At 33.3% G+C, this 16,252-nt stretch overlaps 1 protein-coding gene across 1 annotated transcript; it reads left to right on the top strand.

Annotated features, from left to right (window-relative positions):
- Positions 1-397: 397 nt before the first annotated feature.
- Positions 398-13,761, top strand: LOC115877101. The gene is made up of 15 exons (XM_030893191.1): positions 398-1,087; positions 1,150-1,252; positions 1,304-1,439; positions 1,500-1,610; positions 1,904-2,098; positions 3,394-3,712; positions 5,352-5,510; positions 5,720-5,868; positions 6,396-6,626; positions 6,711-6,928; positions 7,388-7,550; positions 7,632-7,774; positions 7,849-8,001; positions 10,560-10,675; positions 13,478-13,761. Exons 1-15 carry the CDS (start codon positions 820-822, stop codon positions 13,735-13,737), a joined length of 2,724 nt encoding a protein of 907 aa, XP_030749051.1. The 5' UTR covers positions 398-819; the 3' UTR covers positions 13,738-13,761.
- Positions 13,762-16,252: the final 2,491 nt, after the last annotated feature.

Below are 16,252 nucleotides of genomic sequence, written 5' to 3'. Positions count from 1 at the left end.
TGCTATAACAACTTGACAAAAAATGTAATAAATAAATTGAATTCCTAAAACAGGAATATTTTGCATATTAATAATTAGAAATGACAACAGAATATCTCAAAAACTTGTTTGGTCGATTGTGGAAAAATCAGCAGTTACCAAATGTCAAAAATACGCGACGTTGACAAATTTATTAAATTCCTTTTATTTTGCGAAAATTATGGAACTTAATATAAATAACAATAACTTATATACCTCTTTTGGTTCATTTTACAGCTTAATTACTTGGTATAATGGATAAAACAAAAGTAATTTACACATTACAATACAGATAAGTGATCGTATTTTAATTAAGGACAAGAAAATACAACAACGTTAGGGACGTTTTTGTTGAGACTGGCAACGCAGCACTAAGGAATTCAAGATGGCGCAAGCCATTTTGACGTTCTAAGCAATAATATAAAACATTTTTAATAATTATTTTAATATTTTTGTTTATTTTGTTGTAAAAATTAGTGTAATTCATCAAATAAAGTGCCTTTCTCAATAGGATAATAGTGAAGGTTCCATAGAAACAAATTTTGTGCAATAATTTAAGAAAAAGGATTACACCTCATCAAGAACTAGGAGTTTTTTTATTTTTCATTATATGGAAAATAGGCTAAATTGGTACATATATTGATTTATATAAAGAACTAGAAGGGCAACAAACAAGCAAAAATAGAAAGATAATAAATACCAACCAACAATTGCACAGAGATAGATAAAGTCACTTGGAATCTTTAACAGAAGAATTAGGCACAGTATATTAGAAGGTGTTACTAAAATTTTAAACTAATTATGGAGGCTATGCAGTATGAATTAGCACGGAATATGACGCTCCTGTTCTTTTTTGAGCGCCTGTTAGATAAAGGGGAACCGAGAACTTTGCACGATTTAAGTTGTCAATTTGGATCAAAAGGGTTTACGAAAGAAATGAGGCAAATAGCTGGTGGATCCCAAAGTGGCCTTAAAAAGTTTTTGACACAGTATCCCTCGTTATTTTCGCTGGAAGGGGAGTATGTTACTATTAATACGTTTATAAACAGTGCTAGTAAAAGTAATGCAGGTAAGTGTTATAACTAACAAAAATTTAAAACTCGTTTATATTTGCTATTACTATTTTTATAGCTGGGAAGGATTATAATACTCAAGCGGTTGAATACTTTTCTGAAAAACTTCTTCAATATGGTGAAGGTACTGAGGTACCAATTAGAAGTTTATTGGGACATAGGTATGATGTTACATAGTTGTAGTTTTTTCTTAGTAAAATTATCAAATTTAGGTCGCAAGCTTCTCCCGAGGTAAGACATGTTTCTGGCCAACATTTTCACGAGTTCAGAGACTTTTTATTTAAATATCCGGAGACTTTCACCATTGACGATGAAAAAGAAACAGTAATTTTAGCCAACTACACTCAGGTAATTTAATTTTTACTACACAAAGTATAAAAGCTATTTTGTAATATAACAAAATTTTAGGTTAGGTCTCACTGCCCCAATATGGAACTTCATTTTCAGCCGGATGTCAAAATAGACCCTCAGGACACTCAAACGCTTTTGGATTTTTTAGCTCAATGTATTGAAGTTAAGGTACTTCATTATACAGGGTGGCTCCTCCCATACTAAGCTTAAGCTCCAAGAAATCCGAAAATCAATTAAAAATTAGAAAAAAAAAACTTTAATGTGTAACTTTTGGGACATCCTGTAGTCCTCTACATTTTCATAAAATACTTGCAATTAACATCCATAGGCTTCCAAAGTTTTATTTCAATACAAACTGTCATTCTCCTTGTAGCCTTTGCGTCGTATAGAAGGCTCCACCTGTATAAAATTATTTCTGAGCTTTATAAGGATTGTTTTATGAGATTATTTTGTGTTTTTAGGGCCCCATTTTAGTCGAACAGCTGTTCCAAATTGTCAGTTGTAATCTTCCTGAAAGCATATGGTCCAATTTGTTTAATACACCTATACAGTTGTCTAGCTTTCTAAGACTGTTCTCTGACAGTTTTCATATACAATCGAATCTAGTTACTTTATTGCAAACTCCAAAAATCAGTCAGAAACATATAACTGCTCAGGTAATATAGAAAATAGGAAAATCAATAAAAATGACAGTGTTGCCAACTGTTTAACGCTTTATGTCCCACCACGGCGTGTTCAAAATCTCGCTACACGCTACAAAAAAAACGCTACCATCTGAATTTACCTTAATAGAATTACGGTAAGAAAAAAATAATTAAATATTAGTAAATTGTATTAATAAGTAAATTATACTCCGAATTATAAAATTATTTCTTGGTTTGCTTGAAATAAGACAACATTTTAATTTTTCTTTTTTTTTATGGGCACAAGTTCCGCTAAAAGGGTTAAAAAGGCCGCTACATGGGCTTAAAATCCATTACCTTAGGGTAATTCCGCTATGGTTGGCAACACTGAAAACTTGGCATGCACGTTATCAAAATATTTGACGAATGTACGTCGCAATGTTGCCATTGCTACTTTTTTTACTTTGACATTTGACAAGTGTCAAATAAAATTCTTAATTTTGTGACAGATTTTGAGGAAAAAGTTTCAAACGAATTTTCATTTTTTAGGGACTAAACTTTTTTATATGACATAAATTAGGATTAATTGACGTATTCAATTGTTTTTCGTCACTTCCTGTTTCACCGGAAATGATACAACTTTTGATTTTTTAATGGCACTCTCGGTATTTTGTTACTTTATTCAATAGAAAACGACACTCTGAATACGATGACATATCATATGTCAACTTTTGACATTTTCGCATATATGGTTTATTTGAAATTCTGACATGCGGTTCATAACGACAATTTGACTCGAAATACCAAGTGTGTGGTACCAGATTATTTGTAAAAAAATGCTTTTTCCGAATATGCTGATGAGCCATCCTCGTTCCATTTAAAAAAATTGGCCAGAACAAGACACTAAAGACATTAGACGATCAAATCTGTTTTTCCAAGTCTCCTTGACTAAAAATTAGTGTTTTTAACACAGGCATGGCACTCTAGATTGAAATTTAAAATACAATATATTTTTAAGCGAAAATGTCAAAAGTTGACATATGGTATGTCATTCTATTCAGAGAGTGTCATTTTCTATCGATTAAAGTAAAAAAATACCGCGGATGCCATTTAAAAATCAAAAGTTGTAGTAATTTCCTGTGAAATAGGAAGTGACGAAAAACAATTGAATACGTCAATCAATCCTAATTTATGTCATATACTAACATACCAAATCTCGTTTTTATCTGATAAAATAAAAAAGTTATAGGGGTGAGCCACTTTTGAGACGCACCCGGTATAATTTATTTTAAAATATGTTTTATAATTTTTTTTTAAATGTATTTTAGATGGATTTAATAAAGGAACACACAATTAAAGACCAGCAAGTTAACAGTGAAGAGGTAAAAAATGCCAGAAATATCATAAAAGTGGAGCCACAAGAAAAAAATTCTATAGAAAAAATAACTAGTCAAAATTGTCAAGAGAATATTTCTCCAACGTCGCCAATACCTCCACCACAAAACGCTCCATCTAGTCCAAGATCCATAAGCGATAGACTTAGGCAACCGAAATTGCAGCAAAAACAAATGGAAGCCAAGCAACAGAAGTCTTTGAGCCCCGAACCAGCGATAGCACCGGATAAAAATGGCGTCGATTTCAGGCTAGGTAGGGTTATTTAAGGTCAAAAAATAACTGACAAAAAAATATCGTCATTTTAGAAGTCACTGTGACACGCTTTTTTTTTAATCGTACGGTATATTTTCCATATACATCAGTACTTTTTGGTCAAGAAGGCAGAGTTTCAAAAACGATTAAAAGTCTCAATTGCATAAATACTTATATTTCATACCAATTAAACTTTTAGTTACGTAGCTCTGCTGTAAAAATTGTCAAGTTGCAGCATTTATTTATTTATTTTCTGACATTGTCATTCGTTTTGACACTTCAATTTTGTATTACGAGTTTTTGGTTTAAATAAATAGTGTTGTGATACGTTAAGCTTAAAAATGTTTACTAACAGACCTTGCAATCCAACATTGTTCTTTTTAGAACCTTTTTTAGTGCGAAGTGTGCAAGATAGCTTAATAGCCGTAAAAAACTCATTGCAACTTTATTAGAATATTTTGAACGAGAAAGCGGTAGTAATGGCCCTTTATGTCCCTTAAGTGCTGTTAAGGAGGTCAGTTTTGTTTGTAATTTATTTTTGTTTTCTAAAATATTTTGATTAAAAGAAAATATGTAAAAGTTGTGCCAGTCAAGCTTAATAACGTGTTACACAACCCTTTACCATGAAAATCTGTTTTCATGGTAAATCTTATTCTTAATTCTGTTTTCGCTGAAACAAGCATTATTGTTTACTTCGTTAATTCTCATTGTATTTGTATTCAGTTAGAGCTTTGTTGTCGAACTGTAAAGTCGTATTTCTCTACATGTTAATTTAAATTTATAATAAAATATTTTTTAAAAACGGGTTGTTTGAATCCAATAAGTTACGTCACGTGACTAAAACGGCCCACAGACGATCCAAACTGTTGCACAACAAGTTGGACGATTTGGTTTGATCCAACTGTTTGAACGATAATTGTAACGTCTGTGGGCTTGTCGTCCAACTTGTCATTAAGACGCGGTTGGATCGTTTGGTAGTTGAGCATGTTTAAAAATCTGTCGTACAACTTGGTTGGATTAACAACAAGTTTGAACGTCTGTGGCTTTTTCACCGACTTGTTGCTACTATGTTAATACAGAAATACATCGTGTAGTGAGATTGTGATGTTTCATTATGGAGGAAAATAGGCAGTTTTAGACAGATTTTATGGAAATTTATAGAGACCATTCGTGCTTATGGAATATTAAAAGTGAGGAGTATTCCAATAAACACAAAATAAATCCAGATGCAACATTAGAACTTCTTAAAAAGAAAATTAATAATATCAAAACATACACTGAGTCACTGAACTAATTCATTTAAAACATTTAACTAATTGTACTACAAGTCGCTTTAGAATGTCGTTACATTGTGGCCAAAAGTATCTACGGTCTGTCTGAACGATTTTTTGTCCAATCTATCGTACGATCAGTTGTACAACCTATTGTAGCGTCTGTGGGCCCCTTAAAAGTTTAATTAGTATGAACTCTATGAAAAAAAAACAATGACAATATTGGACTTCCTTGCACTAATGAGCCACCCTGTATATCAGTAATTTGTAGTCAAGAAGCCTGGATGTTTCTAAAACGATTATAACTCTTAATTCCAAAATACTTATATGGAGTTTTTATAGGTTATTCATACTTGTATCTCTATTAGGTAAAACGTCTAAGGCTGTGGATCCCCAAATTCAAGATCTTCCAGTGTCTCAAGAAACAGAATCTACAAAATTGCCGCCAACGAAACCCACAAACAACAACCAAACATTGAAGCAAAGAATTAACAGTTTGGTGTTAAAAACCTTACAAGAAAATACAGGTAAAGAATAGAACTATAATTTTCTTTAATCTATATGGCATCTCAATGATGCTGAGGTTACTTTTTTCATAAATAAAGCCTTAAAATAAAGGATAAATTAACATATACATATTTTTAATTTTTTAATAAATGGGCATAAAAATGTAACTGAGGAATAACATTTTTTGAACTCAGGTTTCAATGGCTAAAATATAAAATATATTTTGCAGGGAGGGATAGACAAACAATGCTAAATCAACAGCAACCTTACAGCGACGCCTGGAAAGTTAAGCTGTTCCATAACACTAGAGTTATATGTAACATAAGAGAATGTCAAATGGTTATAGATGAAATTATGTCTCGCAACACAAATAATAAGGTAGATACATTAAAATTTTCTATACATTTTTATGTATACTGTTAGCCATATAAGTAATACGGCTGTAATGCTAGTAAAAACTTTAAGCATCTGCTAAAAGAGTGCGACGCCAACAACATGCAGAACGCTATAAACAAGGATAAATAAAGGATATAAAAATCAACCTAACTATTTACCTAGCCTTTATAAGGGGATTGTTTTTATTATTGATACTTGCACAAAAATCCATTCTTTATTAAAAGTTTTGCTTTGTATAAATCGCATATTTAACATTAATACTGATGTTAAAAAAGCATCGAAATTATTGGCGAAACATCGATAAAAACACCCAACACTAATATAGTGCGATATACAATCGGAGGATTGTCGGTATACCTCTCTATATGTCTCTCTTGCTCCCCCATTTGAATAGAGTTTTCTATTTCACAGTCTTGGACGATTTGTGTTATGTATTATTACATACTAGCCTTATAGAAGTATTACTAATATATGCTGTTTATTATTTTTAATCAATTTAAATTTATTAGGATCAAAAAAACTCTTCTGCAAATAATGAAGATAAATCTTGGCCATTCAGAGAAAACAAAGTCGTTGTAGGCTTCGACTGTGAAGGTATCAATTTGGGAGTTAAAGGCCAATTGACGCTTGCTCAAATAGCTACAATGACTGGTTTTGCCTACGTCTTTGACCTGATTTCATGCCCCGAAATGATTCAAGCTGGTTTAAAAAGGATTCTGGAAAGTACAGATGTCATTAAGGTATGTTTATTTTCTCTAAATGTCAACTTCCCTGGGAATACCCTCTATATTGTAATATTTTAATGAAAAAAAAACTTATTTTAGGTGGTGCACGACTGCAGGAACGACTCAGTGAATCTCTTTCGTCAATTTAACATTACTTTGAATTGTGTTTTCGATACTCAAGCTGCGCATGCTGTTCTAACCTATCAAGAATCCGGTAGACCCGTTTACAAGGCCAAAAGCGTGGCTTTAAACGCCCTCTGTGAAATTTACGGGGCATCTGTGAATCCCATGAAGGACCAGCTAAAAAATATCTATAGGTATGATTTCAAATAAAGGCGGAATTTCATGCATCCGTTACACGTTGATATGATCGAATTGATTGGTCTAAGTGATTTCGCGTATAGTTTTTATTAGTTATTAGTTTTTTATTACGTGCGCTTTATGAACATAACTCTGTTCAACGATCCAAGACAGTGTCAGTTGTGCCTGTGTCATTTTAATTCATAAGTAAATTGTTTTTTCTGTCATTTTTTGAATGTCATCTGTCCAAATTTTCGTTGGACAGACGGAAATTTGGAAAAGTATAAACGGGATTAACCATTTTAGAACAAGCAAATTTTTTTTATGAAGAATGCATTTTTCTCAATTTGTCAATAATAAAAAAGTGTTTCCTCTTTTACAGTCTTTAAATTCGACCAATAAACTTAACAAATCGTTCGTATTTAACGCATGAAAATCCGCCTTATCTATTAAAAATGTTGCAAAATATGTTTCAGACGCGATCAAAAGTATTGGTCAAGGAGGCCATTGACTCGAGAAATGATTTTGTACGCTTCCGCTGACGTTTTGAGCTTGATTAACGACAAGATATATTATCCTATGGTTAGTGCTATTAAGGAGGAGAATAGGAAATTGATGGTAGAGCTCTGTGATGAACAGGTACTAATTTATAAAGTTTTTTAATAAAGCTATTCAAAACCCTGAAATGAGATACTAAACTAATTTCCTGATTGGTTTAAGATATTTCTACATATAAATCCAGACGATGTGAAGCTAAAGAAAAGACAAAGAAAAACTGAGACAGAGGTTAAAGAATTAAGGCTTAAATTGTCTCAACCCACCAAAAGTGTCGTTTTGAGTAACAGGGAAGTTAGATTGTTGAGGTAAATTACATTGAATTTTATAACTTTCTATATTTTTAAATTTTTTTCGTACTAAAGCAACTTTCTTATTTTAGATACATTGAACTAACAGAGGAAGAAAAAGAAAAGCTGAAATCTTCGGCTAAAGTTGCTAAAAAATTGGAGAAGTTGGAAAGTTTGGGACAAGAGAGAGATAATGACAGTTCAGATGAAGACGGAGACAATGATGATTATCCGAGTTTTGACAGGTAACATGACTAAATCTTAAATGACGTTTTAGTCAAGGTGACGATTCAGGGTCAATAATATTTACAGTAAGATTTAAGATATTTCAACCTTATATCATATACTACCCTCAACTGTAATCATATACAGTGCGACAACTGAATGAAGGGCAACGACGTCTGAGGCAGCAGAGGGGAAGCGTGTAAAAAATCTAGTCATGTCATAGGCGTGCAAATTTATTTTAATCAGATTATTATTAAAAATATTAATCAGTTTTAATAAGTACATTGGAAGTAAATATAAATTTTGGTAATTATTTACTTAGATAATAATAGATATACTTAATATAATATTAGATATAAACTAAGAACGCTGTGGTATTTTTGGTATTTTTTAAACTGAGTCTTAAACTTCAAATGACTACATAATAGGTACTTATCTAATAAAAAACAAATAATAAAATTTTGTATACCTAGGGTGCAGCTGAATAAAAAAAAATTATACTGACTTGATTCGCTTATTTTTTATTTTAAGCAATGTATTATTTTATGTCTCTATTCTTTATTCTTGATATTTTTTATTAACTTGCAATAAGTTGAGTTATTATTGTTTGATAAAAATCCCTTTGTTGCAGTCTTAATGGACCTCACTTTACCAAAAAACAGAAATAAAACCTCTTATGATCATGATCAGATAAATAAATTAAATTAAACTGGTTTCAAAACTTACCACTTGCCCTAATATTATTAACTATTCCAAAACGTCGTTACTTTGCCAACATTTTCTAAAAGTTAAATCATTATCCAGCCATGTCTCGTCAATGTAAATTATGTTACGTCCTTCTTCTCTGTATTTCCGAATTGACTTTATATATTTATACCGCCAATGAAGAATCGTGGGTCTTTCCATTTGGCATTTTTTTGGCATATCCTTTTTAGCATTTCCGAAAATGAAATCCATTGGCCTTTAATAGCATCCTCAATGTTTCGCGACTATACGGAGAATTCATTATTTCTCGCAGCTTAAGGAGTAATTTTTTAAATGTAGGAACGACTTTTAGCTCCAAATAAAACTTTTTTATTGTTTGTCTAATGACAGGAAAATCTTCGAAGTCTTTCATAAGAGACAAGCGGGTTTTCTTCTTAGGTGGTGATGACAGCATCTCAGCTGGACGTTCCTGCTGCTGCTCCTCATCTTCTCTATGAATTTTGCGGACTGTTTTTGAGAAACCCCAATATATAGAGACACGCGATCAATTTTTCTTTTAGGGGTAATTTAAAAAGCATTGTTTCTGGCCTCTTCATCGCAAACTCTATATACCTTAGCGATAATTTCCTAGATTGGCCAGCAAGGGGTTTCCTTTGTAAAAAATATTTCCTTCCATTATTAAAAAAAACTATTTAAGGTTTAAGGATTGCGAAACCCTACAAATATAAATGTATTAGAAATGTGTCATTTATATATTATGACATATTTTTTCATGCAAATACTTACTTTATTACACAAACAACCAAAAACGAGTCCAGTTAATAAGTGTAACAAAATAAACGAATTATAAATTATACTATATTAATTAATAATAAAATTATATACCATACCAAACAACTATTACTAATTAAAAACACAGTTGGAACTTTTTCCGCCTACGCCTGTGACCAAAGTTCGGCAACGGCTTCCGATCTGAGGTAGGTACACAATTTAATTTTTTTGTCTCCTAGGAATAATCTCTCATCTTCACTGGCCCACGGCGAAAAATCGCCCGAGGCAGCGCTTTTGCCGGTTCTATTTTGTAGTAGGTATATTTGAAATAGTTTTTAAAGAATAAGTGGTAATAGTAATTTTATTCTGCATTTCCCCATGTAAATAAAATAGCAAATCCCCAGAAGACAATACTACTGAGAAAATTCATAAGGTTAAGTAATGAAATAGAAATTTAAAATTTGTACTTCTAGTCTATACAAATAAATTAGGATTATTACGAGAAAATTAGACAACATCGTAAAAACGCAAGGGAAGTGTTTTGCTCGCATTCTTTCGACCTCCCTTCATTGGGTTGTCAGACTGTACTATCATCATTCCCAGCTTATTCAACCATGTCCAATTATGGTAAAGCTTCCTCACATATTTAGATAATCTCTTTTGTAATTGGGTCCATTGTTGTCTATTGTTGGCTATGCGGGCCTCAAGATATCCCTACTAATTTCTTAATATCATTATCCCATTTATGGTTTGGGCTTCTTCTAGGTCTCTTAATTCCTGGTGGGTACCATGCTGTAATTCTTGTGGTCCATCTGTAGTTCGTCCTTCTTGCCAAGTATCTTGATCATTGCCACTTGAGGCATTTGATTCTGCGAATGACATCTCTCACCTGGGTGTTTTGTCATATGTGTAATAATATTAAGGCATGAAAATGGAAAGCCTCTTTATCTAACTTGTTGTATTTATTGACCCCTGTCATTTTTTGAAGACACATGTTGACCTTGAATCGTCATCTTTCGTAAAATAGACTATATCAATATTCTGCTTGATCATAAAATTGTTTGATTCATACTGTATAATATAATAATTTCAATTATTTCAGCGATATGACATCTCCTCGAAATTCTGAACCGACTAGTTTGACTGAATCAATGCAGCTAGTTGATTCGATTTTAAATGACAATAAGATTGACAGATTGGATAAGATTGACAAGCTGGGTACGTATTTTATTACAGATTTAATCATAGCATGTACATAACTCGTTTTATTAAACATATACCGGTGTATGCAGCGGATTAGGACGTACAGGAAATCATATTGTTACGTTTTTCGTCGGTTCCGTGTGGATAGAAAGTCTAATTTATTTAAACACAATTTATTTAACACTAAGTAACAAAATAATAACGATAAAACTACTTAAAGAACTATTTATAACTTATTTACGATTTATCTAACTATTTATATAAAAGGAATTTATTTTGAATTTAGCGCGGCAACTGTACACATCGAACGATCCGTTTGTTCTCTGTCCTCTTCTGGCTCCAGGCGTCGGCTTATGTATGAGAGAAACAGGCAGTCCCGATTTGATTCGAAAATTCTTAGCCGCGTTCTTCGTCTCACCAGCTTCTATTTGTTCTCGAACACTTCTCGAACGGCACCGGGCGTCTTAGGCCGAGTTTACACGGGTCCGCAACACTGCCCCCTTCTTAGATACATGCTCGTCCCGAGATGTACACGGTGAATGAAGATATTTGCAAAGCTGGCCCCTGGTACATTGAGAAGTCTGGTAGAAATAGCAGTCTACAGTTTTCTCTCCCGATCTCAGCTTTGGGTTGTAGCAGCAAACGAGGATCTCGATTCCCGTAAATCTAAACAAGACTTCAATTATGTTCCGGAGTGTACGCCAACTCAAACCATCGAGTCCACACGCCAGCTTCGGAATGGCTAATCGTGTAATGTTGTTTATCAGGGTCTTCCATAAATTGAGATAAGTCGGTTACTCGGGGACCATTCCTTGGTAACTAGGTAGAAGATGTGTCTTGCTTGATAATGCGCATTGTCCGTTAGCCTCAAGACGCTTCCAACCTCTGGATCCTGTCGGCGTAGTTCTCCGACACGCCCAAACTTCTCATTGAACGTCGCAGCGATTCCTCTGGACATCCGCAAAACTCGGGCTAGACAGTGAGCGAGCGAATAATCAGGAGGCACGGAAAAGAGGTCTCGTTGTTCTTCTTTGGTCACACCATAGCGAGCCCTCTCACTGTTGTTGTATCGGGCCATGAAGTCGTCAAAGGACATCCCTGAATCATGGGGATCAAAGCTGCAGGTTCTCACAAATAATAACGATAAAACTACTTAAAGAACTATTTATAATTTATTTACGAATTATCTAACTATTTATATAAAAGGAATTTATTTTGAATTTAGCGCGGCAACTGTACACGTCGAACGACCTGTTTGTCCTCTGTCCTCTTCAAGCTCCAGGCGTCGGCTTATATATGATAGAAACAGACAGTCCCGATTTGATTCGAAAATTCTTAGCCGCGTTCTTTGTCTCACCCAGCTTCTATTATTTGTCCTCGAACAGTTCTCGAACGGCACCGGGCGTCTTAGGCCGAGTTCACACGGGTCCGCAACAATATGTAAATGGTAACACAAGTATACACGGTTTTGAACCTGAGCAACTAAAAGCAATTTCTAAGATAATTTTTGGAGCTGAATCCAAATCAGCAGTCCATTTTTTAAGATCGGTTCTAGTTTTCGAAATATTCAATAAATTCATTATTTTACTATTTTTGACCGTTAACAGCCATTTATTGAATTAGACAATATAAATCAGAAATGAACAGAGGTTGAACTGAGTCTTTTATACTGTTTGGGATCTGTTTTACGGATTAGGGTCCAACAGTAATCGCTCATCATGCCTTCGTCACAAAATCCTTGGTATCGCCTTTCTATTTTCGCTATATCTTGGTGTAGCCGCTCTCCTTGCTCATCGCTCGTGTCGCCCAAGTTTTGTGGAAAAAAATCAAGATGTGAATGCAGAAAATGTATTTTGAGAGACATTCGGGCTCCAATCTTGTGGTAATTTTGCAACAAATTGTCGATTACTTGCTTGTAATCCGGTGATTTATGATTACCGAGAAGGTTGTGAACAACACTTTGAAACGATGCCCGTGCTGCTGCCTCATCAAGCGTTAAACATTTTGTAAACGTTGCGTCAGCCATTAGTTTTTTCGAATATCAGGTCCGACAAATATTTCTTCTTTGATTTTTGCGTATTTGCGACAGTTTTGGAAACAACTTGGTACAAAAGTACTGGAAAGCCGGTCCTTCGCGATGAGGGCTTTGAAAAAGTCCTTAACAAGGCCAACTTTAATGTGAAGAGGTGGCAGTAAAACGTCTTGTGGGTTTACAAGTGGTATCAACGTCGTCAACTGACCGTGCGTCAACTACCCGAGCCGTTAAGAGCGCAGTGCTACTGCCATGCGCGAATTCGAAAACTAGAGCCAATCTTGACAAACGGATTGAAGATCTGAGTTCAGGGCATCAAATAACGTTAAGAATCGTTCTCATCTGCTCGAGTCCAAAAGTTGACCCGAATTTGTAAACTTGTGTAATGAAACCCTTTAAATTTACCACTCGTATTTGTTCACACGTATTTGTTTGTTGTCCAGGTATTCATTGGTTTGGGTTGGTTAGGTGTCATGACATCTTTCAAAACACAAAATACACTTAGATCCATTTTATCACACACTAAACCAATGAATACTGAACAACAAACAAAAAATATAATATACAAAATACCATGTGAATGCGATAAATTTTACATTGGTGAAACGTCTAGACTCTCAAATGTTCGAATTAAAGAACATAAAGATTAGTGTACATTTTGTGTTTGAAGGATGTTCATACATATGTTACATTGTTTTCTTATCCTTCTTATTTTTTCCAAACCCCCAAAAAATAACTTCCTATCTCTCAGGATTGTTTTCACTAATTTGATTTAATTTTTTTAGAATCAATCCTTAGTTCAGCAGCGTTACTGCCATCTGACGGTGATATTGTGAAATGTTCCTGCAACTGTCACACAAGCAAAATAAACGGAATGAAGCCAGAAAGGGTGCTATCTCCGACGAACGAATATGTAACGAGTGTTGGCCAGAACGAGGCCATCTTTGCGAAGGAAAACCATTCGAACATTAGTACTCAAACGTTGAGTACCGGCGATATTGTTGTTACGAAGATATTTTTCAAGAACCAACAGACTGATGTATAAGTGACATTTGACACTGAAAGTATCAATTTTTCTTGAAAGGCTCATTAAACATATTTTTAACTAAAATTTGGGGGAAAAATATTATAATTATTATCAGATGGTAAAATATTATTTTTACTGAACCTTAAGGCTAGTCCTGACCATAGAATTTGGTGCCTTATTGAAAATTATACGTAATTTGCCTTGTGTGTAATAATAACAAAAAAGCCTTATGTATAAGCATATCACTACAGCTTATTCAATACTAGCTACTGATAGGGAAGTGCCTTTAAACCGGAAGATTGATTTTTTGTCTAATTTATGATCGAGAAAAAAACGGCGTCAAGTGAGCTTAGAAATGACGGTCGATAGTATTCATTATAGCTTAATTTTTATGCCTACTCTGACGCCGTTTTTTTTCTCTCAACCGTATTGTATTTTTTACGGCCTCGAACAAAAAAGGGGTCGTGTTAGCTCGAAAATGATTGATGGCATTCACCATGTAATTTCAGATATAAAATGATGGCGATCTTTATTTTGAAGCCTTTTATTCGATTTTATGGTATATTTTTATGGTTTACGTATACAGTGATCTAGAAAAAAGGGCGTCAAGTTGGCTTGGAAATGACGATCGATGACATTGACTGTAAATTTCAGACATCAAACAACTGTAATCTTTATTTTCAGTGCAACTCTGACGTCGTTTTTTTTTTCTCTCGATCTTATAGTATTCTTTACGGTATGCATATACAGTATAATCTAGAAAAAAAGGCGTCAAGTTGACTTGGAAATGACGGTCGATAATATTGACTGTATAATCAATGCAATCTTAATTTTGAAGGCAACTCATAACGCTGTGTTTTTTCTCGGTCGTATGTTATTTTTTATAGTATACACATACAGAATGATCGAAAAAAAGCGTAAAGTTAGCTTGGATATGTCTATTGAGGATATTAACCATATAATTTTAGATATAAATTATCAGCGATCTACATTTCCAAGCTAACTCTGACGCTTTTTTTATCCTGTGTATTTTTACGATCTACACGTACAGTATCATTAAAAAGGCATTAAGTTGGCTTGAAAATGACGATCGATGGATGCCATTCACCATTTAATTTTTAGTTATAAATTGGCGTTCTTTATTTCCAAGCCAACTGTGACGCCAATTTTTTTCTCTCGATCTTATAGTATTCTTTACGGTCTACATATATTTAGAAAAAAGAATGTCAACTTGGCTTAGAAGTGACTATCGATGACATTCGCCATATAAAATTATTATACATGTGAAATATAGCAATCTTCAATCCAATTGAAACAAACTCTTAATGCCGTTCTTTTTTCTCGATCATTGGTATTCTTTACTATCTATACATACAGTATGATCGAAAAAGGCGTCAAGTTGGCTTGAAATGAAGATCGATGACATTTACCATAAAATTTTATATACTATAAAACGATAGCGGTCTCCATTTCCAAGCTAATCTGGACGCTGTTTTTTTTCGATTTTATGGTAGTTTAATACATGTAGATAGAAAAAAAAACAAAGAACTAACTAGTATTGAATAAGCATATATTAATATTAACTTTATACAATAAAATGCAACTTATTGCATTATAAGCGGAATTCATTAAAAAGTCAATATTAAAAGAAACAAAATACAAGATCAAATAGTTTTCTTGTTATTTGTTATTAGTTTTATATAAATATATAATAAACACATAAACATAAAAGTTGAAAAAGTAAACTGCAGTGCGATTCTGTAAACATATTTCCTGTCTAGTGACTCATCAATCGTATGAGAATAACATAGGCTAGGCAATAAATTTCTTGCTAATGGAGCTTACAAAATCCCACTGCTGGGTATATTTTCAATTCTTTAATACTCTGTTATATACTATGTACTCAGTTTGGTAAAAGAAAAAAATTTGTATAGTAGTTCAGTGCTCAATAAATTATAGAATAGATATACCAGAAAAATGTACTGTGAAAATCTGTCACGAAATTTGTGAAATGTTTTACAAGTGAAAAACAGTTTTTTATGTCTAAGTACTTAAAACTGGCGAATATGGTGGCAATATTAGTAAAGTTCATCAAATTTTGACTTGGAAAACAAAATTGTGATGGAAGGTTGTATTCGGACGAAAAAATTTGTGATATATGGCCTTATATTGAAATTAACACATATTTCAATATACATTTTCTACAAAAAATAATATAGAAAATAACTATTAGTTAACCTAAAATATCAATATGATTATAAAAATGTATACTGCCTAAATGCAGTCAATTAGAATCATTTAGAGAAACATATTAATTAGATTGATACCGTATGATCGAAAAAACGGCGTCAAAGACGGTTGGGGAATGACAGTCAATGATATTTTGACGAGGTCAATCTCTAGACGTCATTTACTAAAAATTGACGTAAGACTTGCCAAAAATTGACACTAATTATAGAAAAATTAAAGGATAGAACGTTTCTAGATACTCAAATCTATTTCCAAAAATTATTTTTCTTGAATTTTTAACTCT

This window comes from Sitophilus oryzae, unplaced genomic scaffold (assembly GCF_002938485.1).
Source record: "Sitophilus oryzae breed Bouriz unplaced genomic scaffold, Soryzae_2.0 scaffold_1442_pilon_pilon, whole genome shotgun sequence".
In the NCBI taxonomy this organism is placed as follows: domain Eukaryota; kingdom Metazoa; phylum Arthropoda; class Insecta; order Coleoptera; family Curculionidae; genus Sitophilus; species Sitophilus oryzae.
This window is presented reverse-complemented; position numbering and strand designations above follow the sequence as displayed.

Excerpts from the sequence above, each read along its gene's own strand:
- LOC115877101 (XM_030893191.1), top strand. The coding sequence starts at position 820 with ATGGAGGCTATGCAGTATGAATTAGCACGGAATATGACGCTCCTGTTC. Across the intron at positions 1,088-1,149 it reads TGCTAGTAAAAGTAATGCAG|CTGGGAAGGATTATAATACT; the intron begins GTAAGTGTTATA and ends CTATTTTTATAG. Across the intron at positions 8,002-10,559 it reads GATTATCCGAGTTTTGACAG|CGATATGACATCTCCTCGAA; the intron begins GTAACATGACTA and ends CAATTATTTCAG.